This window comes from Polypterus senegalus, chromosome 8 (assembly GCF_016835505.1).
Source record: "Polypterus senegalus isolate Bchr_013 chromosome 8, ASM1683550v1, whole genome shotgun sequence".
In the NCBI taxonomy this organism is placed as follows: Eukaryota; Metazoa; Chordata; class Cladistia; order Polypteriformes; family Polypteridae; genus Polypterus; species Polypterus senegalus.
In genome coordinates this window covers 8,860,322-8,888,172 of record NC_053161.1, presented here as the reverse complement: position 1 = coordinate 8,888,172, position 27,851 = coordinate 8,860,322, and the positions used below count along the sequence as shown (strand labels likewise).

General features: G+C 39.7%; 1 protein-coding gene across 1 annotated transcript; it reads left to right on the top strand.

The window, feature by feature from the left end:
- slc22a6l (solute carrier family 22 member 6, like) lies at nucleotides 1-27,766 on the top strand. Its single transcript, XM_039760683.1, has 10 exons — nucleotides 1-1,017; nucleotides 1,473-1,576; nucleotides 11,194-11,348; nucleotides 17,213-17,381; nucleotides 17,843-17,966; nucleotides 18,076-18,191; nucleotides 19,826-20,040; nucleotides 24,868-24,976; nucleotides 25,631-25,834; nucleotides 27,303-27,766. The coding sequence occupies exons 1-10, from the start codon at nucleotides 577-579 to the stop codon at nucleotides 27,418-27,420; spliced, it is 1,755 nt and encodes a 584-aa protein (XP_039616617.1). The 5' UTR covers nucleotides 1-576; the 3' UTR covers nucleotides 27,421-27,766.
- Nucleotides 27,767-27,851: the final 85 nt, after the last annotated feature.

Below are 27,851 nucleotides of genomic sequence, written 5' to 3'. Positions count from 1 at the left end.
GTTCTGTTTGCTGTATAAAGATGGCAAGTTAATATCCAGCCTGCTCTACACATTATAAAACTACAGATCTGGCAGTCTATCTTCTTCTTTTTTGTCACAATTCAATGAACATTTTTACTGCTTTTGCACCTTTCGTCTCTAATACGGAGTGGATTGTGACCAGCAGAAAGAGTGTCTTGTTCCTCTGTACTCTGACTGTCCCCAGCCTATGACTTTATATATTTACTTATTTTTTGCTCAACAACCAAGGCACCTTTTGGAGCACGATCTGCGCTTAATGAGTCCATTTGGATTGCTATTACAATTAAACAGCAAACTGACAAAAACTGAAAACCCCAGCATATCCTGTTACTTGCTGCCTGGCACTTTATTTTCAACTTTTTTTTTGGTGTTCAGCTTCTCCTGGAGATCAGAACAAACTTATTAAGCTTTGAAACCAACAACAGCCTTTGCTTCAAATTAGGTGGTTTCATAATCCTATTTATACGTATGTTCTGATTTCTAAGGAGTTTTTCATTTTTGTTTTTGACTGGAAGCTCTGCATTAGACTTTTCTTTTCATTACAGAATTTAAAGCATGGGATTTGCAGATATTTTAGAGGAAGTAGGGAGCAGGGGTCCCTTCCAGATCCTGCATGTTACCCTGCTTACGATACCCATGCTTATGCTGGCAAGTCACAATCTTCTACAAAACTTTGTTGCAGCTGTACCTCAACATCACTGTCTTCTGCCCCCTAATCTGACAGATACCAAGCTCCCAGCGGACCTGTTGCTGCGGGTCAGTGTCCCCATTGACTCTAAAGGGAAGCCGGAACGTTGCATACGCTTTGCTGAGCCTCAGTGGCATGTGCTCAATCAAAACTGGACCGCAAAAAACTTGACAGCCTACGAGAACAGTGAGTTTACCTTTCTGCTTTTGAACCAAACTGAAAACAACATCTTGAATGTGGAACTGCAAAGATGTGACCATGGCTGGCAGTATCAGCAGACAGATATGACTTCCACCATCATCTCAGAGGTAGGCTTGCCTGCAGCCAGCAGCAGTATCACATAGGCTATGCCATGATTTGTTTATGAATGCCTAGCTTTTTTTTAGTCCATGTGCAAATGTCAGTGACTGTTTAACAAATAAATGATTGGCATGGTTCCACAGCAAATAGCTCTGTGTTTGAACAGTTCAGATCACAGGCCAGACACCCTTCATGTTTGTGAGGGTTTTTGTGCAGAATAAATTATTCCTTCCTCAACCCCAAGACATGTGTTAGCTTGACTGGCAACTCTAAATTGTCTTCAGGTGGATAATGGGTGTACAATGCTACCAAGAGAGTTCATTATCCTCATTTGGATGAAGAAAATTACATTTTGTACATGATCACATTGACACATAGCATAGACTTACTTTTATAATACTGCAATTTCAGTCATGTTTCTTTTTAAGCTTTGCCAATAAACTTAATTTCCTCTCTTTTGCAGTGGGATTTGGTGTGTGACTTACGTTCCCTGAAACAGATGAGCCAGACAATATACATGGCAGGAGTTCTTGTAGGTTCCCTTATCTTTGGGAGCCTCTCAGACAGGTACGCTTTCATGTTTTCTGTTATTTTTCATGGTTTTTATTATTTGTTTGTTTATGGGGCGGCACGGTTAGGTTAGGTTTGCTTCCCGGGTCCTCCCTGTGTGGAGTTTGCATGTTCTCCCCGTGTCTGCGTAAGTTTCCTCCGGTTTCCTTGCACAGTCCAAAGACATGCGGGTTAGGTGCATTGGCAATTCTAAATTGTCCCTAGTGTGTGCTTGGTGTGTGTGTGTGTGTGCCCTGCATGGGCTGGCGCCCTGCCTGGGGTTTATTTCCTGCCTTGCGCCCTGTGTTGGCTGGGATTGGCTCCAGCAGACCCCCTTGACCCTGTAGTTAGGCTATAGTGGGTTGGATAATGGATGGATGTTTGGTTATGTTTTTCACTTTTTTGTATTTTGCTTTTCTTGGAGTCACATATTGATGGTACCACAGCAAGCATTTACAGAATTAATCTCATTCCTCTGGGAAGTATGATTGAGTTTGATGCAATAGCATGGAAGTCAGTGATATTAATATACAAGTATGCAAAGTGACAGGAAATCATATGCGGCTTTTATTCATTTAATTATTCTGTGACCTGTACGGGGCACCACTGAGCCTGCAAACACTTCAACACACCAACAAAAGTCCCAGGTTCAAATAATAATTTATTTTAGCAAACACCTTCCTAGCACTTTCTCAATTACTCCTATTTCTCTGTGTCTTCCTCTCCTTTTCACTCCAGGAGAGTGTTGTCTAGGTCCTCTCCCGATCTGATGAGGCCAAGCGACTTCTTTTAGGCCAGACTCAGGAGTACTTCGGGTGTTACTGCACTACATGTTGGAAGCACCTTCGGGTTAGGTGGAAGTTCCTTAAAGTGGGGATGGTCTATCCCTGCACCTTCCCTTAGCAGCACCCATTGAACATAGCAGAGCTGTATAACGGGATTGCAATTCTCAGCCTGCCCTGTGGGTATCCATGCAGGCATCATAGCCCAGGAAGAATGCCACCTATTGTATCAAGGTAGCAAATAGCCCATATGATTGGTCCTTCTGTTAGACTAGCCTCCTGGCCAGATAAGGAGTACTTACCCATCTCATGCTTGGTGTCCATGACAATTCATTTACTTATCCTACTTCATTCAGGTTCTTGCCTTCAACCTAATTCTGCAAAAAGTGGCTTCAATCTACCTAATATTTGGGATGCAGCTCTTTGACAAACCCTTGTTGATTTAATAATAATAATAGTAAAAGTCATATTGTCAAGTAAGCAGAGTAAAGTGAAATTTTTACTTGCATGTCTGACCAACATACAACAAGTATAATGTATGTAAGTAATATCATATAAGACTGGGGTCTTTGAACCCTGCTCGCTTTGTTTGCCCACCCTGCCTGTACTATGCGTCAACCACTTTGCGTCTCTGCCACTCGCGTTGTTGGGGGGGTGGGGCTGAACGTACCCCAAGGAGATGCAATCGCTCCTCCAACACCCCCTCATAAATGGTGATACAATGGAAAACACAGTTTTTTTTTTTTACCTCCTCTTTGCTCGATCAGCTGCTGGCTTGCTGCTGCTGCCATGCTGTATGATCTGCATTTCACGTGGCACACTTTTGTCATATCACCTATGTCCATATATTCAATCTCTTTTTGCTTTTACCTTTTCATCAATATCGCATTGAATTTTGATTCTGTGTTTGGAATTACATCATGACAATGCAATGTACAATATAACTGCCTGTGAGTGAATATAATTTCTTTCCCTCTACAAGAAATGTGTCTGACATAACCACACAGGACTTTTCAAGAACTCTTTGCGTAAGTTCTTGTCTTGTGGGGTTTCCATCCCCGGAACGTGGTTACATCACTTGGCATGAAGACTCGACTCGCGGGACGTGAAAGTGTCATATAGAGACAATCACGTCTCGTCTCCTTCCAAGATTTTTTTTCATAATAGAGAGGTAGTACATCATACTGACAATCTGGTATCATACTTCAGTTTTAACAATGATGGACATTGTATTAAATGGGATTACTTATTGCTTTAGTTCATTGTTAAAAATGGGTATGAAAATTTAACATGATGTTCAGTCATTCAAGTAGTTTATTATGAATAAAAGAATATAAATGTTTGTTTTGAATTTGTTGTCCTCAAAAGTTAAATCAAAAGCTCAAAGACTTTTACAAAATAAAACCCAAAATAGAAATAATTGCAGGCTTTTTAAAATGGAATTGAAATACAAGAGTAAATCAAAAAGTAAAGGCAATCTGAAAATCGAAACATTAGAAAATTATGCGGTAACCACAAGGGATACAAACTGACACGTTTGTGGTGGCTTATGGGTAGTTTGAACATGCACAGCACAGTGCTCTACCGTTATTGTAGTTGAAGCCAAATTCAAATGAACATGGATGCACCACTGCAGGATTGCACCATTGCTGAACAATGCGCCATAGTGAGATTTCTTTGGGCTGAGGTGATGAAAACTCTTGAAATACACCAAAGGATGTTGGCTTGTATAATATTCAAATAGTATAAAAATAATAAGGGCATTAGAGTGCAGCCTCTGATTAACTGATAGAGCATCTGGGGATTGAATCCTGTGCCCAGATGTTCCCTGTGTCTGTGTGAGTTTTTCTTCAGGTACTCCAGTTACCCACTGAGATTTGAACAACATGTCTGTTCGGTTAAATGGAAACTCAAAATTGGTTCCATGTGGATGTGTGTTGGTCTTTGACTTGTGCCTGATGCTACTGATGTACGTTCTGGTTCCCCTCACGTGACTCAATTAGGTGGCTCTGAGAATGTTACATTATATTCTAACATTTCTGAGAATGACTTGTTTTTGTGCCATGTACCCTTTTCTCCATTCACATGCTGTACACAACAAACATCAGTATAAAAAATTTTACTCATTGTGATATTACCCTGCTATCCTAAAATATATAAGCATTTAATAAAATTAATTAATGGATCATATTAGAAATAAAGGCATGTAGAATGTCATCAAAGAGAGTGATATACTGGAGGGGGTACTGGAATTTAACCATAAAGTGTCCAAATCAATCCCAATCTGAACAGAACTGATGGAAAAACTTCCTCAGGAGTTTCGCAAGCCTGCATTCCTCTGGTACTCCAATAGAACTAAAATTCTTTGTGGTGTAGTACTTACTTTTTTTTTTTTAATTTTTAAATCAATTTAATTGAGATACTATAATCATCTGTTTTATGGTGTACCTCACCATTACTGGCAATATGATGAATGTCAAAACAGAGAGAGATGGATTCAGGCATCAGAAAACAAGCCTATCACTAGGTTTAGACTACTATGAAAGTAGTAAAATTAATATCAATGTTGAAAGGGCTTTTAAAAATACAAATTTAAGGCCATGAAAGTAATTAAAAGTAAAAGGGATGCATGGCAGTCATTATCCACTGTTGATGAGAAAGAAGATTACCTGCCATTTGCTTGCTATGTTACATGTTTAAAGGGTTTAGCACATGATATCCATAAGTGAAAAGACAAATTAAGCTGACATTCAAAAACTATAAAAGGTGACCTAAAAGTCCAACAAATGTAAAATGAGTGGATTTCATTTGTCAGCATATTCAACTGTCTAAGGCTTTGACTAGCCAAAGGTTTTCTGAATTTTTGCAGCACTTGGTTGACAAAGCTGTCAGAAATGCTCATTTCAATGTCAATATAGTTTACTACATCAGAGAATGAAGAACCAAACAGCAGCAGTTGGGGATGCAATTAAACCCATCATGCATACTTGTCACCTATAACCCACATCTTAGTACTTTGCAAAATTATAAAAAAAACTTTAGCTCAATAATTAAATAACATGACATACTAAATAATAATGATGACATGCTGAGAGATGTATTCACTGAACTTCCCTTGCTGGCATACGAACAACCAGCAAACCTGTCCAAAGCTCCCTGATAGAACCAACAGAGAATGGTACATCTCCCTGCCTAAAGAAAATATGTAAAATGTGTGCTCATATTTATAATACAGATTGTGTAATTATACCACACCGCCAAGAGCATTGCATGAAGGGATCATTGTCCTGCAGGTCTACCTAATTCTGTGTATGAACACTGCCCACCATATGGGAGAAACTGGACAAACACACAAAGAATGAATTCACACAGGTTCTACATTAAGCATGACAATAGCGACGTTCCTATAGGAGCTCACTTCAACAGCAACGGACGCTGTGAGCAGGATTTTAAAGTCATGGTGCTTATGGGCAACTTCAAGACACAGCAGGAGAAAAACGAATGGGAAGTTAAACTGATGCTAACATTTAACACATTACAGAAAGAGTTTTATCACCAAAAATGAGGACTATTTGCACCTCTGTGACTGACCCAGTCAATCTGATTACATATCCCCACTGTAAGGAAAACTCATTAAAAACCTCAAAAGACTTTGTTGGACAGTTATCAAAAGATCTTGATTCTACTTTGTTCTCCTCCCCTGCAGTACTAGGGTGTTGTACCGTGTTAACCATTATGGATGTTAACTAGAAAGATTACAATATGTAAGCTTTCGAGGCAACTCAGGTGCCTTCTTGAGGAAAGAATCTTAGGCTGGAGAGGTCTGTTAATGTTTGCCTTTGAAGATGACCCACTTAAATTTTTTCGAATTCTGTTTCTTTCCTAGTGTATATATAAACACAGGGAACTCTAGTTTCTGTACTATAACATGCCTGAAGAAGGGGCCTGAGCTGCCTCGAAAGCTTGCATATTGTAACCTGTCCAGTGTAGCCTGCGATTGGGGCCCTTGCCCGGCCGGGATGCCTGCATGCTGGGAGGACCGGGAGAGCAAGCGTGGCCAGAGCTTTACCTCTCCCAGGACGCTACATGGCAACCTCCCTGGGTTGCAGCAGGGCCTCAGACTCCCGCAGGGCTTCATGGGAGTTGGAATTTGATGCAGCCCTGTTGGGATCCACAGGCGCTGCCAGGGGTTTCTGCAGCAGGAGCTGCTGAGCCTTTATGGGCAGTTCTTCAGCCAGACCTAGAAAAGCTGCCGGAAATAAGTCATCAAGCACCTGGAGCACTTCTGGGTGCCTTATAAAAGGAGCCAGCAGCCACTACTCGAGGAGCCAGAGTCAGGAGGAGGAGGACAAAGCTTAACTGGAGTAGTGAAAAGGAGAAGTGAAAGAGAAAAGGAAGAGCATTGTTTTGTGCTTGTACTGAGGCTGTGTTGTACTGGTGGGAACAGACAAGGCGTTGTCCACAAGGTAAAAAGAAAAAATAAAACGTGTGTGCCTTGAACTTGTGTCCCACGCTTGTCTGTGTCGGGTTCAGGTGGCAGTGCCTGCCTGGGTGGTTCACACCAGTTACTCCATAAAAGGTGTCATTTTGCTTCACTTGTCATTATACCTATCACTAAAAAAGAGAGGTGTGCAGTAACAACTGATATTTAAATGGAGAGTCAGGACAAAGTGTCCTTCCTATCTGCTGTCACATGAACGAATGGACAGGAGACATAAAAAGGTTTGCGGCAACCACCTGTGTATTATGCCCTGGCTGCAAAAGGGTTAATTATTGAGGAGTTATGTCTGGTTCAATGTACAAAACAGAATTGATGACATGTAGCAAAGATGGCGGCTTTAAAGGTCTGGACAGGAAGTGACGACATCTGGGGCCGAAAGTGACATCATCACGGGTGCCGGAACCGGATGTGACGTCATCATAGGCTCCCCCTTAGGCAAACGGAAGTGACGTCATCATGGGCACCGGAACCCTGTGGAATTTCCCATGAATGGTCTCCAGAAGATTGAGAGAAAAAGTCAGTGCGCCTCGCCACCCCATGGTCAGACATGGAATTTTCACTATTCAAGCCCTTTAGCTGCCTCCCATGCGCACGTGTGTGACACTGCATTTAGTGATGAGTGAAACGATTTTTATGAAAATAAATTTTCAGTGCAACTCAGTTTTTCAACTTGCTAAAAAAATATTGCATTTCATTTCCAAACCTTTTCACACCAGAAGAAAGGTGTTTAGTGCTGCCAAGATGTGTTTACATGCATTCATCCAGCACGTGTCTGCCTATCATTTAGTGCGTAATTAACTCATCGACTCATTTCCTGGTACATTTTGTTGAACTGCCAGATGTGTCCTGGTAGTTTGATCCCCTCTTTGTTAATAATGATGACCATCTTGTCAATTGTAACTCTAAAGATGCTTCAGAGACAGAAAACAAACCTCAAAGCTCCATGATGCTTGGAGAGAGCGTGTCCTCAACCTCTTCAACAGGAACCAAAAAACAAGAAATAGCAGTTGCTAATGTTGGGAAGTGAGATTTTCCTGCGGAGAAAATTCAGTAGTGTACACAGTGGCATATTTAGTTGTGTCTTCATGTGGAAAATATAGAGCAGGTCACATTTTTAAAAACCTGTGTGGTGATGAGAAAGACAGGCATAGATAAGAGTTGATTTGATAGGAATTCTACAGGTAAGATGCTTTATGCAGCTTGAGAAAAGATCACAGGCAAACATGGAGGTGTGAACAAGACTTTAGAAAGCAGTATTTCTTCATCTACACCCTCATAAACCTTTCAAATCTCTTTTTAGTAAGTTTCATGCTTTGCAATTGCAAAATTTCTTGCCAAATTAATTTTACTGTCAGTTTCCTAAATCAAAATGGACCTGTTTCTTTTATCATTATCTGTAACTATTCACTAGACCAATGACAACAACTGTTAAGTTTGTTTTTACTGAACATTTTGCAACACCAGTTTTGAGCAGAACTCCTTGAAGACTGGTCTCTTCAGAAGTGATGCTTCACTCTTTGGCAATAAAATATGCAAGCATATAGTTGCTGTCCAGTTTAAGACCCCCCATAACTGCAGTACTCACATATTAACTGTGGTTCAGCAGTCATGGAAGGGACGTGTATTGATATTTCCACTTTTCTTCGCATTATATCATCCAATAGCATTGCTTTTTTAAAAGTATTAAGGAATCGAGAGGAGTCAGATGAGGTGGCTCTGGCATCTGATCAGGATGCCTCCTGGACGCCTCCCTGGTGAGGTGTTCCGGGCACGTCCAACCGGGAGGAGACCCCAGGATAGACCCATGACACGCTGGAGGGACTATGTCTCCCGGCTGGCCTGGGAATGCCTTGGGATTCTCCCGGAAAAGCTGGAAGAAGTGGCCGGAGAGAGGGAAGTCTGGGCCTCTCTGCTTAAGCTGCTGCCCCCGCGACCCGACCCCGGATAAGCGGAAGAGGATGGATGGATGGATGAATGGATGGATGGATGGATATTAAGGAATCTGTATCCTGTTGGAACTCTCTTTCTTTGACATTACACACCAGTATAGACATTATTATAAAGTTCACCACACCAACCTTTTAAGTCTCATGCTTCCCTTATACTCAACCATTAAATATTAGAATAATATAAGATCCCTAAAATCAACGTTTTATAGAGAACAGTAAACAACCTCTGCTTAGGCACTCTACCCCAAAAATGACAGATTGGATGGAGGGATGGAGGGATGACCATGCCAGACTTGGATCTATACCATTGGTCTTATATCTTGTGCCTGATATGGAGCTGGCTTGCCCCCTCTATGAATTCCCTTCATGATTCACTACTGAAACTAATGTTGTAGCCTTGTGGTCTCTAAACCATGTCCATTAGTGGTCCATTGATCCAGTGTTTCCCAACCTCAGCCCTGGGGACCTACTGTGGCTGCAGGTTTTTGTTCCAACCAGATTCCTAATCAGTGACAACACCTGATAACACTGATCTCATTTAATTAGCTGGTATTATTTTTCTTTTATTCCACATTCAGAAAAGCATAGCAGCATGATTTTTACATTTATAAGACATTTAGAAATATTTCTGATTTTGCTATAGACTCTCTTTTGTTGATTTCATTCTATTTTGCCCTTTCTCTGTGCAGTTTTCCCCTTCATTGTATCTTATTAATGACAACTAAAATCAGTAGAGCAGACACGCTGGCAAACAACACTGAATAATCAAAGGCTGCAACTACTTTAGCATCAGACCCACTAATTAGCAAATAATGGATTAATTAAACAATTAAAACACAAAGAAAAGTAGAATGAAAATCAAGAGGAAAATATTGTTAAAAAGAAAAAAAATACATTATTCCCATATAACTGCTTGGTACATTTTCATATATATATATATATATATATATATATATATATATATATATATATATATATTCTTTTTTACCAAACTTAGTTTTCTAATTTTTATATTGTTCCCAAAACACAGAACTTGGGAAATAACACATCACTTAATTAGCCCAGGAGTCCAATTAAAAACAGAAGCTGGTTGGAACAAAAACCTACAGCCACAGTGTGCGCCCAGAACCGAGGTTGGGAAACACTGTATTAATCTTATATGCCTTGAATATTTGCACAAATCTTGCAATACTTTTGATGACCTGCGGCTCTGTACATTCCAGTCTCTTAAGACAGATTTATGCTACCACTGCCTCCACATTTTTCTTCATCTTAAAGGTGCAGTGTTTCTGCATCACCTCACCTCTTTCTCCATCTTTTCCATAACTTTGTCAAATCATAAATCCCCTCAATGAAACTAATGGCAGCAGACACTATCCCATTCAATCTGGCATTGTGACTTTCTCGCACTTGTAGCCCCTCTTTCCTGGAGACAGAATTTCTCCCCTAGAAAGCTCAACCTGTAAAAGTTCATCGCTGTTATCTTAACCCCCAGCAAATATTTTTCTATCTTTTTAGGTTTGGATCCAAACTGCCTTTTCTGTTAGGCAAATATCCTTTGGCACATTTGGGAATTTGGGAGTTTGGGAATGTCCACTGGTTTCTGCATTTAGGTCGTCTTTTTTCCAATTTTCTTTTAGCTGTCCTTTCTTCAAATCCACCAATTGGACCTCTTCTCTCTATCTTTCTCTTTTTCCTCCCCAGTACTACAATTGCTGTCAAGTTGGTTCTAATCTTGAATATAATGTTGGGTTTGAGGAGGGTTGGGGGTCCTGTTCTTACATTTATTGTTTCTTAATACTGTTAATAGTTTGAGATTTATCACTGATATTTATTCCTGTGAATGCTACATGTTTTCTTGTTAAGATTCAAACCGAAATATAAAGAGGCATGTGTGATTACTCAGATGGAAAAATGGGTCACATATTTCAAGCACTACAGTCAGCCAGGTAAGCTGAAGAGAAATCCTGTTACTAGTCTCTTAAAAGTCATTTCTCTCATGAATGGGATAAGACTTAATTGATGCATGCAATTTTGAATAAGGGGAAGCCACCCACTGCTTTTGACCTTGTGTTAGTACATGTCCTCCACACTTTTAAGTCATGCTTCCCTACATGTTAACGTCCCAATCTTTTACCATAATGGGTGGACTTGACCCTAACCGAGGCAATAAAATGTTATGGGAGGAACCACAAAAATATCATCAAATGTGAAATTTGGCCTAATGCCTGAAGAGTCTTTATAATTCCATTTAATTCATGAGTCTTCTGTCCTGATGTAGCCTGAATGCATATCCTTTTAGGAGTGATATTGGCTCACTCTACTACAAACAAGGATGTTAAGAAATGATGAATTACTTTTTTTCCGAATATCACATATCTTTTTTTTTTTTTCTATTTTCAGGCTAGGTCGTCGCTTCTTACTACTCTGGGCGCACTTGCAGATGGCTGTGGCTGGGACCTGTGTTGCATTCTCTCCTTCTTTTGCTGTTTTTTGTTTTTTCCGATTTTTGACAGGAATGGCCCTCTCTGGAATTATCCTAAATTCACTTTCTCTCAGTAAGTATCTGTTTTGGCTACTGGTGTGATAAAAGTATTTTTTGCTTTGATATATTAAGGCATTACTTATAAGCTCAGAATAAGCAGGTCTGGAAAATGGATTTATGGCAGGATTATTGTATTGCTTTGTGTTGTTATGTTTTATTGTTCAAACTGATGTTCACCACAAATAAAGCACCCTGAATTGAAATACAATTGATTGTGATGTGATCATAGTTAGAAAGATGGAATTACAATCCACAGTGATATTCAGAAGAGCAGCAGATGCCAGAGTTATCAAGATCAATCTCACAGTTGTTGACACTGAGATGCTCCCAGTCTAAAGTCTTTTCATGAAATTGCTGTTTTTCAACTGAAACAACAGGCTCATGTAAAACAATTAACCTTTCTGTACATGGGACCTTCATCATCAAACATTATTACAAACCCATGAACTTTAGAAACCTGGAGTATACATCTCTCTATTATAAAAGGAAATTCAGAGACGGGACTTTTTGCCAAGTTATTTTGTCGAGTCCCGCCCTCCTCTCAACCATTTTCAAACGCAACTACAGTCCATTCAATTCTCATTCGTGCGAATGCTTTTGTCAGACACAGTTCCTGCACGCTCAACTCTAATGAATTTTTACGTTTTCCTCATTTAAAGTCGTTTATGAAAAGTCCTCAGTTTCATCCTTTAAAGAAGCTTTTCTGGACAGTATTTTTAGACATACAGCCTATTCGTTTCCATCGATGTAGTGCATTTCTGGGCAATAATTTTATGCGTTCTAGATGACATGTCAACGACTAAGCGAAGAAAAATGGCAGCATGTTGAAAAGATGCCCAAAAGCATTGAAGAGAAAAGAATTAAAAAAAGAACAATAATAATCCATCCATCCATTATTCAACCTGCTATATCCTAACTAAAGGGTCACGGGGGTCTGCTGGAGCCAATCCCTGCCAATAATCTAACTGCAAATTCGTAAAATAAGGAAAGTAATAATTAGCCCGGACCAAGTGGAATTGAAAATCTAGCAGGTCCAAGCAGGGTCAGAAATAAAAGACAAAGAGTAGAAGACAAAGTACAAAATTTTAAAGAGACTCAAAACTGTTGGTGCTATACACATGCAGAGCAGGTTAGAGGTTATGAAAGTACTAAAATTCGAAAGTATCAAAAAACTGATAGTAAAGATCGCATTAGCGCTAATAAACAGAAATTAGTAGAATAGAACAGTATACAGTATGGACATAGGTCATATGACAGAAGTATATAGATATTGTTTGGCTTTAAAGTTTAAGTCGGAGACATGTAGATCGTCTAATTTGTGTTGCCATCAGGGAAAAGTATTGTTTCTTCCCAATGAAGAGGCATATCTGTGAGAAATAAAAGATTTGTTGTTTGATGAAAGTGAAATCCACAAACACTACAGGAAACATATCTGAATCTACAATAATCTGTTCGTGATTGCAGCATTCAATGCTCAGAACGTAGACTTACACATTTCAGGTCCATACACTATGAGAATCTGTGGTCCTGCAACAATTAAAACTACTACAAGTTTCATTTCGAAGAAACCACAATTCAGTTAGGTTTATATTTCTGATCACGGAGAAGCAATGCAACATAGAATCAAAAGAGTTAAACGATCAGATGTATTAAAAATTCTAGAAATGCATCTGCAAAACACAGACAAAGAAGTTTTCTTGGATTTCTTTATAAATCCAAAAGATCATGGTCGCATTTATAATAAACCAACATGTGACGAATTGTCAGTGATAATAGTTTCGAAAGACGGAGATATCAAAAACAGAAGTTTAAAAAGTATTTGTGTGTTAATTTCAAAGCCAAACAGAATAAAAACGTTAGAATACCTTTAATGCAACATGAAACATAACTTTTTACTATGGTTAATTACTCGCTGTAATATAAAATAGTTAGTTTTATTATGCATATGTAACAGTTCCCAAAAAAATCATTTGTTTAAATTATGAATCTGCTTACCCATACGTGAGCGACTGAGACATGAAGTGGCTGGCGAGCGAAGCGAGCAGGTGGCAGAGCCCCCTAGTATATGTAAAAATCAAGCCACAAACAACCATAACTGTGTGTTTATTTAATCCTCTTCCTTAATTAATATTTTTTTTTAATGCTTAGTTACTTTTAATTTTTTTATAACTTCATATAAAACACAACCATAGTTTGCTACTAAGCACAATAGTCACAGATCACAGTTATATTTTTATGTTCAATGCAAACATGGCTCCTGGCACACACTAAAACAGTCAACTGTTTTGTACTCTAACGATCCTGAACATATGTGGCACCTTCTGTGCTTTGACCACTTTGCTTTTATAAGAATAAGCTACAAGTACCTGCCCCCCTTCACCTTCAACCTCCTCCTTCTTGTCTGAGCTCTGCTTCTCTACAGTTCCCTGCCTAGAATATTCATGTTCTGTTTGCATCAGATGTATCCCTCTGCACTGCCTCATTCTGTGCTGTGTTGTGTGCTGATTCTACAATACCTGGAGGAAAGAAAGCTCACACAGACATGGGGAGAACATATGACATTCAAACAGGCAACAACTGGACATAGGATTCAAGCCCTGACAGGCTGTGTATGCTAAATTAATTTTTCATTATGTAAAAATGTTATTTTTGCTTATGTAATGCTTTCTTACTGGACTCCTGAGATGTGAACTCAAATCCACATCCTATATGAAGTTTCGTAAGCAACCATCTTAACCAATCAAGCAAACTCTGTCAGCTCAAGTGACTAATGGGGCTTCTGTCTTTTGAGGGTGTCTTCTCCTCACAGCTGACTCATTCCATTTAAGGCACGCTACAAACATTTATTGTAAAAGCTACATTAATAAATTTTAGAAGACAGAATTACAATTTTGCTCATGCTGATAATACCAGCATAAATGTGTCCCCATAATGTTATTTAGTCTTTTGATGTGATAAAATGTATTTAACGATTACCAATTGATATTTTTATACCTCAAATATAGTCTCATAGTACAAACATGTATTTCTTTTTGTATCTTCTTCTTCTTTCAGCTTCTCCCGTTAGGGGTTGGCACAGCAGATCATCTTCTTCCATATCTTTCTGTCCTCTGCATCTTGTAATGTTACACCCATCACCTGCATGTCCTCTCTCACCACATCCATAAACCTTCTCTTAGGCCTTCCAGCTCTATCCTTAGCATCCTTCTCCAAATATACCCAGTATCTCTCCTCTGCACATGTCCAAACCAATGCAATCTCGCCTCCCTGACTTTGTCTCCCAACCGTCCAACTTGAGCTGACCCTCTAATGTACTCATTTCTGATCCTATCCATCCTCGTCACACCCAATGCAAATCTTAGCATCTTTAACTCTGCCACCTCCAGCTCTGTCTCCTGCTTTCTGGTCAGTGCCACCATCTCTAACCCATATAACATAGCTGGTCTCACTACTGTCCTGTAGACCTTCCCTTTCACTCTTGCTGATAACCGTCTGTCACAAATCACTCCTGATACTCTTCTCCACCCATTCCACCCTGCCTGCACTCTTTTCTTCACCTCTCTTCCACAATCCCCTTTACTCTGTACTGTTGATCCCAAGTATTTAAACTCCTCCACCTTCACCAACTCTACTCCCACCATCCTCACCATTCCACTGACCTCCCTCTCATTCACACTTATGTATTCTGTATTGTGACTACTGACCTTCATTCTTTGCATTACAGTGGGTGTAAATCCTTGTGAAAGTTTTAACACAACTCCATTTATGCAATGAAGGCTGATTGCTAGAAAAGTGTAATATGTTTTTAATAAAGAGATCCATGAAATTAATGCGTCTGTTAATTTTTTCCCCATTGTGAATTGCATTGCAGGGAATACTGAGTTGATGTGGCTGTGGTATTCATTCAGCTGGTTATCTTTTAATAGGAGGAAAGTATTGTCAAGGTAGCATATCCAAAGTTTGTTTTTGAACTGAGTTAGAGCCGCTCTTTCAAATCACTGCGTAATCAATTCAGCTAAGAGTCCTGATAATGGAGATCCCATTGGCATGCCTTCTTTCTGTTTGTAGTTTTTTCCATTAAAATGGAAATGATTTTTCTGGCAAAGTGATATTAAATGCATTATGTTCTTCGGGATCAGCTTCTTTGTGCTGTTATGGTGGGGTCGCTGTTTAGTTTTGCCAATAAAGTCTCTGTGGTCAGATGAATTAAAATCATGGTTTAAAGAGTGTGACAGATAGGGGGCACTATTGCTCCCCTGAACCCTCGGACAATACGTCAGACACCAGGTAAAAGTCCAACAAGTTGACTTTATTATTAATAACAGTGCACAAAACACCCTCCTCTCCACAATACTCATACACAATACTCCACAATAATCAATTATCACAATCCACCACTCCCAGACACATTGCCACCCTTCTACCCAGCTCAGCTCATCATCTGAGGATTTTCCACAATCCTTTATAGTCCTTGACCCGGAAGTGTTTCGCTCTCTCTGTCCACGTGACTAGGAACACTTCCAGGTCAGATAAAAAGTCCTTCTTCTTCAACCCAAAAGTACGTCATTCCTCTTGTCCATGTGACTCGGACGTACTTCCGGGGTGTAGGGCAAATAGTTGCTGTTCCTCCCTGCAGCGCCTTCTGCACCCCATGGTATCCAGCAGGGCTGTAGTGGAAAACTCCAATGTTCATAATTTCCTGCTGGCATTCGGGGCACCTCCATGCTACAGGGAGGGCTCCACCTGGCGGCGTGGGGTTATTGGCCGGGATGAACGGCAGGCCATATATCACAAGTGACACGACATCAGACAAGACCACAATTTCATCATCAGAGATGGATTTGTTCTTCAGGTGCTGCAAGGCCATTTCGATACTATTAACGGAATAATCCAAATCATATGTTAAAGGCTTTTAACTAAGTTATATGCTTATCTAACCTACCTGTCTTTGGGAAATATGGGAAGAAAAGCCATACCAATGTAATACACCCCAACATACACTTTAACATTACACAGAGTATTATGCTTATAAAATGTACACACTACATAACTGTACTACTGCCATACAGATATGGGGACAACATGCAAACTCCTCACAGTCAATACCTGGATGTAGGACTTCAACTCAAGATGCCATGCTAACCATTGCGGCACACTCCATGCTGAATGACACCTGTTTACTCTTTCTGTTGTAGATAACAAAGTGATATTTGACATTAGGTTAATTTTGAAGCAGTTTAAATTAACATTCTAACCAATTTCTCTTTTTGTGTAATATCTATGCATGCTTATTCATAATCAGCATGTGCACATAATGTGCAATAAAGTTTCTTACTAATGACATACTGGAAAGAGCTTTGCTTTTTTTATGGACCACTTTGCTAATTTGTTCAATTTCTTAGTATGATACCAGGTTCGATAAAAGAATAGACAAATTAGTCAGTCAGTCAGTCATTTTCCAACCCACTATATCCTAACACAGGGTCACGGGGGTCAGCTGTAGCCAATCCCAGCCAACACAGGGAGCAAGGCAGGAGCAAATCCTGGACAGGGTGCCAAACCACCGCAGGACACACACACACACCAAGCACACACTAGGGACAATTTAGGATCACCAATGCACCTAACTTGCATGTCTTTGGACTGTGGGAGGAAACCAGATACGGGAAGAACATGCAAACTCCATGTAGGGAGGACCTGGGAAGTGAACCCAGGTCTCCTTACTGCGAGTCGGCAGCAATACCCACTGCGCCACCGTGCGTCCTGTTAACAATTAAAGCCAAATCCAGAAGTAATATTCCAAAGGCCCAAAATGTAATCTCTTCAAGTTACGCTAACCTTTCCTGCTTTTTTTTTTTCTTCTTCTTCTCTTTTCAGTTGTAGAGTGGGTGTCCATGCGAGTGCGAACAATTGTGGGTACAGGAACAGGATATGGTTACACATTGGGTCAGCTGATTCTGGCAGGGCTAGCCTATTTTATTCGAGACTGGCGCTGGCTCACATTGGCAGTGTCCCTACCCTTCTATGTCTTTTTCTTCTACACATGGTAAGTGGCATATAGGACATTTCTTTATTACTGGCCAAGTCATTCTTTTATTTTGGACATCCTCTTTAAAAAGAAAACGGAATTTGCTACATCTTTTTATGAATCTATAGTAGCCAATGCACTGTTAACGTATTGAAAGATGAACAGGCACCCTCAGGAAGGAAAATGATTTCTAAAGAAAGTAAAAAAAGAATATTTTGCTAGATATGGAATTTAATGAATAAGTAAACTTCTAGCATTAGATTCTAATTTAAGGCATTCAACACTGTGTTTCCTTGTTTCATGTACGGTACAGCAGTCACACATGTAATACTACTGAATTTGGTGTGAAATAATATAAAAGTAATATCTGTTTCAAAAGAAGGCCTGTCTTGTATTTGAGTGAGCAGCATTCCTGAAATCCTACACATCTGACACAACACATTAGTGGCTAAATACTAAAACTTCTCACTTTGCAACAGGTGGTTTCCTGAGTCGGCACGCTGGCTGGTACTCAACCACAAAGCTGATTTGGCTGTTACACAACTGAAAAAAGTAGCAAGACTTAACGGCAAAACAGAGGCATGCAAGAAAATCAACACCGAGGTATGTGCAGAGCTTATTTCCTACCCATTCCCTCACGTCAATGGTGTATATTTGTCTGTTCTCTGTGATGCAATTGATAAAAACTTTCAAACCCTCTCTTCTTCCACAGAAGCTGAAATCTGCCATGCACAGTGAAATGACAAATCTGAAAGGTTCATATACTGCACTAGACTTAGTACGCACAGCAGTAATGAGAAGGATAACTATTTGCCTTGTTTTTGTGTGGTGAGTAATTGATAGACTGGCATATGAGCAAAAAATAAAAAAACAAGAAATCTTTTATGCAATTTCTAGAAAATGAATGCTGATTTTATGAAGCGCCTTTTCAAACAGTGTACCATTACAGTTTAGTTCATAAACAAAGTGCATGATAATACATCACAGAAATGCAATTACATTAGCAAATTGCACATCACAATTCAATTAATTATTTAACAAATCTCACACTTAAAAGCAACTGGAGCACATTATCTGTGATATAACCTGAGGTCATTGAATGTTTCGGGGCACTAATAAGTTGCCTGTAATGTTAGTTCATGCATCTGTTAGGCTCTTTTTCTTCTTTTCATTTTTGCTGCTGTTGCTGTTGGTTACTTGCACTGAGTGTAGTGCAAATAAAATGTTATCTCAAAACATTATCTTAGCAATGCAGTACAACATAGACACCCTTAACTGTGCAACAGCCAAAATTGAACAAGCCTGAGCAGCATGATCAGATCCCAAAATGCTCTTCTCGATCAACATACATCTTAAACATTGGTGTGGCTTCTTTCTATTGCACACCCCCATACAAACCTTCCAGTTACAGACAGAGGAGGATTAGGGGGCCAGGATGACTTGGCCATAGAGGGTGATTTAGCCTGGACATCAGGATACACCCTGTTCTTTACAAAGGATGCCCAGGGTTTCTTTGTGACCACAGAGAGTCAAGACCTCAGTTTTACATCTCATCTGAAGGACAGTGCCATTTTTACAGCACAAACTCCACGTCACTGCCCTGGGTCATTGGGATCAGCATTCAGACAACAGGGTAAGCGCCCCCTGCTGGCCTCACCAACACCTCTTCCAGCAGCAACCCAAGCTTTTCCTAGATGGTCACCCATCTAAGTACCAGCTGGGCCCAAACATGCTTAACTTCAGATGGATGACATGTTCTGTCAGTAGCTTAACAATTCTTGGCAAGGAAGAATTTATTTTTGTAACCCTATTTTAAAGTAGTTTGTTAAATTTTAGTCTGCTGGTAGTATGAAAACATGTGTTTGTTGGACCACTCAGAACTGTAAGAACACCAGAAAATACTGAAGAGGTAAGACAGGCTGTAGAGTATTTGGTATGATGTCAGTTGGTAGCATTAAACAATTCAGTCTGATGAATGAGACATGATAAATAAACTGTATCGATTGATTCATTTTTTACAACTTTATTTTTTCTCTAACTCAGTCTAACCATTCATTCTGTTCTTTCAAAAATCATCTCATCCTTGTGCCACACCTGTCATAATATATAATGTGTGTGTGTGTGTATGTGCCCAAAGATGTATTTGCTTTTATAGTTCATGGTCTATATGCTTAAAATTGAACCTATTTCCAATAATAATATTTCTCATATATAAAAATATATAAATGTTTAATATATGTGATATTGAATGTATGAAATTCTTGGCAAGACAATATTTGCTGAGAAATTCTGGAATTGCAGTTCTTGGCCAGAATCACAACCCCTGTTAATTTGATAATTTGTTTTCAAGTAACAAAACAATATACAAAAACAGAGATTAATATATTAGCTATTGAAAGTGGCATTTGTTGACCTGTAGTATTTTACTAAATCAGTTTTTAAATGTCTATTTCATCATCAAGGTTTTCAACCAGTTTTTCCTACTATGGGTTATCAATGGACCTACAGAAGTTTGGGGTCAGCATATACTTGATCCAGCTCATCTTTGGTGCTGTTGACATCCCAGCAAAGTTGATTTCCACTGTCACTATGAGTTATATTGGGCGACGCGTCACGCAGAGTGCTTCTCTTGTGCTGGCAGGTGTCACCATAGTGATTAATATTTTTATTCCCCAAGGTAAGTACCAGGAAATTAAGTACACATTTTATATTGGTGGTTCAGGCCAAAATTTCTGAATGCTAACTGATGAATATATGGAGGCATACATTTTTTGAAATATTTCACACATTGCACAAAAGATACATTCAGGTCAGGTCAGGTTAGGTAGCATGCACTGGTAGAGTGCATTGCCGCAATCACCACATGACAAAAAAGCTTGGGATCCTGGTTGGCAAGACCCCAGGCAGACATGTGGTCTAGTCCCACCTTCCGGAAATGACCACCTATCTACTGCAGCCAGGTGTTATGTGGGTGTCCCCTTGGCCTGGTCCAGCCGCTCGGGTCCTCAGCAATGAGAATCCTGTGAGCCAGATCACCACTGGGGAATCGCGCCATATAGCCCTAGTGCCATAACTGACGCTCCATCACAATGAGGTAACATGCCTCATTCGGAACTCTGTGAGCATCTGCTTATTCGACACAAAGTCAAACCAGCAGTATCCACGGATTCTCCAAAGAGACACAGTATCGAAGGAGTCCAGTCTTTGTCTTAGGTCACTGAATAGTGTCCTTGTCTCGTAACCATATAGCAAAACAGGAAGCATCAGGAGTCAAGACTTGGAATCCCAACACACACCCCTTTCCAGAAACCTCATGACCCCACATGCTCTCCCAATCTGTCTACTGACTTCATAGGAAGAGTCGCCAGAGACATGAATGTCGCTGATGAGTCTTGTCATGGAAGCCCCAATCAGAGCCTCCAATGACTCCATGAAGATCACAGCATCGTCAGCAAAGCCAAGATCAGTGAATCATTCTCCACCATCAGATCCCCCACATCTGCTGGACCCCATAACTCTTCTCAACACCCAGTCCATGCAAGCAGAATAGGAGCAAGAACACACCCCAGACAAACCCCAGAATTAACTGGGAGAAACTAAGAGGTTCTGCCTCCACTCTGCACAGGACTGGAAGTTCAACCTGGATACAACAGATCCCTGCAGTATTCCCCGCCCTCAACTGGTTCACCACCTGTGCAATCTCAGTGGGATTGGGTGGTTCACAACTAATTGGAGGATTAGCCACAAGAATTGTGGACCCAGATATGCCCAACTTCATAGCCAGAGAATCAGCTTTAAACAGCTGCTCAAAGTAGCCAGCTCAGCAGGTCACAATTGTAGTGTCATCAGTAAGGAACGTTCCATCATTCTTCCGGACTGTGACTCTCCAAGAAACAGATTCGGGTGTACGTAATGCTTCGATTCCTCTGTAAGCAGGATGTGTGTCACTAGACCATAGATGGTATGTCACTTGCTCACAGATTCCTCTAACAAACGACTCCTTATCTGCCCTTGTATCCCTTGCAGCCGTCCTTCTTATTTCTTGGTACTGACTGGGCTTGCCATCAAGCCATGTGCTGCGACTCCTCTCGATGATATCCAGGGTGCCCTGTGAGATGAAACACCTCCTTCTGGGAACACCAGCAACACCAACACAACCTTCAGCAACCTTCAGGGTCTTGTCATGGAAGGTCTCTCACATCACATTAGGATCAGCAGTTGCACCCAAGTCTGCAAGTTCCTCACAGAAACTGCCAGCAAACGTATTAGAAGCAGCCTGATCTTGGAGTCTAGTTAGGTCCAGCCTCATTATCCTAGTAGAAATTAGCCTACTGGACCTAAGCTGGATCTTCAGAGTAGCAACAGCAAGTCTGTGGTCTGAAGAAGTCACAACTGGGCACTTCTGTAGACATTACAGTTTAGTAGGAGCGTCCAGCATCTGCCCACAAGGATCTGATCAATCTCCTTCATCGCACCACTAGTATTGGAGTACCAAGTCCAACGATGTGGCTCAGGGCGCTGGAACCAAGATCCAGCAATCCACAGCACCTGACCTTTTGCAAAGTCAAGAAGCATGGAGCCACTTTCACCACTGTCACCAGACCCATGGGAACGGACATAATACTCATAGCCAGCCCTATCAGTGCCAGTGGTCACGTTGAAGTCTCCCATGATCAGAGGAGTGTCACCTCACATGAACCCATCAACCACCAAGCAAAGTCACAAATAAAATGTGTCACTGTCACATCACTTACCGTGGTATGAGCATACAGTAAGATAATAGACAAGGCACCTCAATCTGCATCTCATAATACGCTCATTCAGAGGAGTGATATCAGACACCATCAAAAGGAGCCAATCCACCACAACAACAGCTGCTTCCTGAGTATTACAGCCACCTACAGAGATCTGGCATGTCCCAGGTCTGTGCACCTCAGAGAGTGCAGCCACAGAAATTCGGAGCTTACGAAGCTCCTCTGAGCAAAAAACAACACGGCTCCTAAGACATTACTGTCATAATAATACAAAATGAACAGTAAAACTACCCATTCTACAGCCTGTATGTGGAAAAAGGCAGAATATCCAGAAAAGTATACCAGGAGACGACACAAGGAAAAAAGTGCAAAAGAATGGTCAAAAAACAAGGCAAAGTCAGCAATAAAAGATCAAAAGAACAAACAACAACATTTATTATAGTGCATTTTCATACATAGGATGTACGTAGCTCACAGTGCTTTACAAGGCATCAAAAAAATAGTTATAAGCAAAAAAACCCTAATTAAAATTATATAAAATAAAGAAAAAATCAAATACAAAAATAAATAAAGCACACTTACTTCTCTATAATCTATATATCTATCTTATGTATTGTCCTTAAATAAAGAATTATTTAAGAAATAAAGGGTTATTAAGTAAAGATAAGTCTGATTATAAGGAGAGTTGGCTGGGTAGGACTGTAAAAGTAAATACCAAAATAAAAACACAAAACCAAATAAGGAGTTGAAAAAACAAAATGTATGGTCTAAGACAAAGAATCAAATAAAAAAAATCCAAAAGAATCATGAGGTAAAGAGTATTGTCACTATCCTAATACTAGGATATGGATAAAGAGTATTGCCACCTTTTATAGCCTGATTATGTCATACACAACACAGGAGAAAATGATCACTCCATGAAATTTCAAAATGGTGTCTCCATAAAACAAAAAAACTCATTTGCCAGAGAAAAAACAGTGTCAAGCAGGACATGCTAGCTCCTACAGAAGAACCAAATTCAGTGCTGCAAATTGCACTGTGGAATGGTTGTTCTGTTTACAGTGCCATCTTAAAGCCACAAAGGTGACAAAATAACCACAACAACACAAAACAATCATGACACAAATAATATGTTTATACTTAGCTTTTGTAAAAGAATTGTTTGGCATACAAATTCACAGTAAGGCTCAGTCAGGTGTGGTCACTAGGGGGCATTGCACCACCCCATACCCCTAACACACCCACCATAACACAAGTCCCAGTATAATAAAAGCTCTATTAACACCTAATACCTTACAAAGGCTTCTCAAATCACCACAGTATTTGTTTTTCTCCTCCTTCCACTCCTCAAGGCAAGCTTCTCCCTCTTCCACTCGACTCTGACTCTCCTGTCTGAGATTGAGCAACTTCTTTTACCTATGACTTGGGAATATTCCAATGTTCGAGCATAGCCCATTGGAAGCACTTCCAGATCAAATGGAAGTCCCGGACAGTAGGAACTATGGATCCAGGCAGCTCCCCCTTGTGGCCCTCACAGCACCCAACAGGGCTGTTCCACAAGATTCCCCACCCAGGGTTGCTGCCATCTAGCATATTGCGGAAAAAAATATTCAGGAGTGCTCATTTCCCCTGGACCTTTCATTGTGCTGGCTTCCTGGCCAGGTAAAGATCCTTATTCAGTCTGGCCGGGATGCCAGTCCTTTTGTGCCATCCATTACACAAGAGACCTACAATAAAAGTCAACAGAGATGAACACAGCATTTAGCATAGGTACTGTCCATGCTCCAGCTATTGTCTTTTCCAGATGCTGTCGATGTGTGCAGCAGTTTGGAGTGTAGAAGGTCATGGAGAGCAGTAATTCACTAAGTCAGCTGGTGCTCAAAGGTGCCCAGGGTCAAGAGGTTCTGAGGTCTCAAAATGCAAGTGTGTAGTACGTTAATACATTTTATAACTTTAAGATAATATTGTTTTAGTACAATAAACCAATCCATGTCTAAATAGGAGTATTACCATGCCTTTTATACAAATCTCTACAAACAAGCAACTTTCTCTGGCTTCCTTCTAGTAGAGCTCAAGAAATGTTTTTTCATGGAATTATGCAGCACAAAAATGAAAACACAGACAAGTAATGAATAACAAAAAAGAAAAAAGAAGCAGAAGTAAACATATATATTCTGAATTCAGTATATAAAATAATAACATTTCCTAAGCAGGCTTATTAAATACACTGAGCACAGTGACACTGAAAATCTTTAATCCACACTACTGCCTACACAGTCATACAAAAATAACCTTTAGAATCTTTACATACATAAATGTGACAATGGTGAACAAAAACACAAAATCAGTGCACATATACAAGATGGTGGTTCCTGGCTTCTAGCATCAAAACCTTTGAATTAATTTCTTTATTACAACTTTCTTTAGTGTAGAGGAAGGTAAAAGATGCTTCCAAGAAGTCTCTTACTATTAGAATCTTTTCCATGTTACTCTAGATATATACATTGATATGGATATTTGTTTTTGATTGCATTTTTGTTTTTCTTACTCCTGGCTGTTTTTTGAATATGACTCTGCTGTATCCTGGTCTTTTTCTCTCACTCTGCTTTTCTTTTAACAGTTACTCCCTACCTAGTGATTCGTAACACTCATACATGAGAATATAATATGACTGTAGTTAGTTTCTGTATGAAGGCTTTACATCTGGCATATGCTAAAAAAATTCTCATCTCATCTTTTTTCTCCCACAGATTTGCAAAATGTGAGGACCTCTCTAGCTGTTTTGGGGAAAGGCTGCTTGGCGTCATCTTTCAGTTGCTGCTATCTCTACTCCGGGGAATTGTATCCAACGGTTGTTCGGTAACATGAAAAATCCCTTTTTTAATTAACATCTGTAAAGTTTATAATATTTCGATCAAGTTCCTTTTGTACTCTTCCTTACAGTGCTTTGTTACAATGCTGGATACATTATTGTTAGGCCCAACCTACTGACTTAAAATGGTTTAGAAGGTTTATGCCATATGGTTCAGAAGGCATCCAAATGTACTCTATAAACAATATGACAAGAAGTACCCAATCAAAAGGGCAAATAGTGAAGCATTTTGTGACAGACAAAACCAGAAATCTATTTATTGTTATCCAAAGTTAACACCACTGTGGTGGGCTGGCGTCCTATGCAGGGTTTGTTTCCTGCCTTGCACTCTGTGTTGGCTGGGATTGGCTCCAGCAGACCCCTGTGACCCTGTAGTTAGGATATAGTGGGTTGGATAATGGATGGATGAATGGAAGTTAACACCAATTATGTAGCTAAACTGCAATGCTGTGTCTTTTTCTTATATGTTCATTGTACTTTTTCTTTCTCCCCTACAATAAAGTAATAATGGGCTTGATATAGTAAAAAGGCAGAGAGATCTTTATTTTACCTGCTTGGAATGTCCTTGTTATGATTCAGACTCTTTTATTTGACTCGTTTCTTACAAAGCACATGATCCTTTCATTACTCTTCAATTTCAGACAGTCAGGAATGGGAATAGTTTCTATGATGGCTCGCCTGGGGGCAATGACTGCCCCCCTTGTCCTTTTACTGGGGGACTACATCCCTGTTCTTCCTATGGTCATCTATGGTGGCTCGCCAATCATTTCTGGGATCATTGCTATATTCCTGCCTGAAACCTTAAATATCCCACTGCCAGATACCATTGAGGAAGTGGAAATGAGGTAAAATAAATCTATAACATGAGTTGCAAATCTATTAAAAAGTCACAAATTCACTAATTTTTCATTCTGAGAATGGTTGTTTTTTATTGGATGTTTGAGAGTAGAGCTTTGGCTCCCTTAATTAGACATGGCTGCTGCTAAACTGGAAGAGTTTTTCATACTTGGCACGACTTCTTGTTCAAACTACTTGTTTAAATGTGTGACATGGACATGCCTTTATCCCCACCTGGTTACCACCCTGGATAAAACATACATGAACTATGCTAATCAACCTCATACATATGCAATCACAATGCTGCAGATCCTTGACCCTGTTACAGTGACTAGTATTGGTGACATGAAAAAAATAAAGGTTTAGCCAGTTACCTTTTCAATAAGCCAGACATTATGAACAGTACCTTCAGCAAGTTGTCTGGTCAACGCAACATTGCCTCAAAGTAAACGATTCTTGGGTTGACCCATCCAACTGAGCCAAAACGTTTGTTAGCCTCATCATGGCATCTATATATTATAGTCATAATTTTTGATACTTAACATGTCTATCAAATCAATGCATTATATTATTATGGCTCAGTGATATGAATTATTATATGTGTAAGTCGTCATTTAGCTGGTTTGGCTGCATTTCTCTGATTAATGGAGTGTCTCATCACTTCTCAGTTTCTCTCAAATGTTGAATATGGATGATACAGAGTTGCAAACTACCCACTTCAAGTTTTCCTTTATTAATGCCAACTTTTGCATGGATAGGTGTATGGACACATTTCAAGCCTTGTTTTGTGTGTATCCAACTTTTAGAATTCTAACCCCTGGTCTTTAGTTGTTTTTATGCTTATTAAGAAGCATATCAGCAGTGACCACATGTGTCTTCAAAGTTCTAACTGCAGGTCCATATGAACTATGGAGGTCCTCAAAAATGATAACTACAAAAATTCTGAGATGATAATAAAGCAGTAAATGTGCTTTGGCATGGACCAGCCATTTCAGCCCTACCGTAGCCTCAATAATATATTGAAGCTTTATCAACACAGCACCCCAATGTATCCTAACTCTTTTCATCACTAATAGTTCTTGACATTATGAAGCAGCAGTGGTAAACTTGCTTCAGAAGTGCTTTGATCATATAAAACCTTGAACTATTGCACCTGTTTACCCATATCAACCTTTACAAGATAACCTTAGGCTGTGACACACCTGTTCCAATCAGTGGCATGGGAGGACCAATAGATAAATGTGAGATTCTTATGTGACATGGTCCTTGTCTTATACACAAGTACACTAACTGGCAGGAAAACTATAAATACAAATAAATGTCATATAATCATTATCATCAAGATCTGTGCCTCTGTGAAAAAACATAACAGCATAAACACAGCAAACAACATACTGCTATGTCAAAGGATTATTTTTATCTGCTCTATTTCACATGAATATGTGAGTAATATGGTTATGTCTTTAATTTTTCCAGGGCAAAACCTGAAAGTTCCAAAGCAGAGACGAATATAAAGGAGGCCATAATTCTTCAAGAGATCACCCCTTTAGGGCAGAAGCCACTTCCTGGACTGCATATCACCAATGAGCAGTAGCTGAGGAGAACATTTCATGGAATGATAACCTCATGAAAAGTCCTGGATTCCTTCAAGTGAAGGCGAATACTCTTTGAGTTTCATATTTTATGACTTTTTGCATTGAATGGTTGTTGGCACTTAAGTCAACGTTCAGAGAAATGGGACTGTGGTTTCCAGCAACAAGAACAATCTGCCATTGCTAAGTTCGAAAATCAATACAACCAGATAACTATTTATAATAATATTTGTTTATCCCATTGTCAAGAAACAGAAGCACTTTCCATGAGCATAACTTTAAAAGCAAACTGAAAGATGTAAATAAAAATGCTTATTATGTAAAGGAAAACACAATAAAAAGAGAAATGTGAATGCAATTAAAGGAAGTGTGTTATTGAAATTTGCTAAGTACTTACGTGATACCTTTTTTACATACACACGAAGGCAAAGGA

Excerpts from the sequence above, each read along its gene's own strand:
- slc22a6l (XM_039760683.1), top strand. The coding sequence starts at position 577 with ATGGGATTTGCAGATATTTTAGAGGAAGTAGGGAGCAGGGGTCCCTTC. Across the intron at positions 11,349-17,212 it reads CCTAAATTCACTTTCTCTCA|TTGTAGAGTGGGTGTCCATG; the intron begins GTAAGTATCTGT and ends TTCTCTTTTCAG. Across the intron at positions 18,192-19,825 it reads ATTTGCCTTGTTTTTGTGTG|GTTTTCAACCAGTTTTTCCT; the intron begins GTGAGTAATTGA and ends TTCATCATCAAG.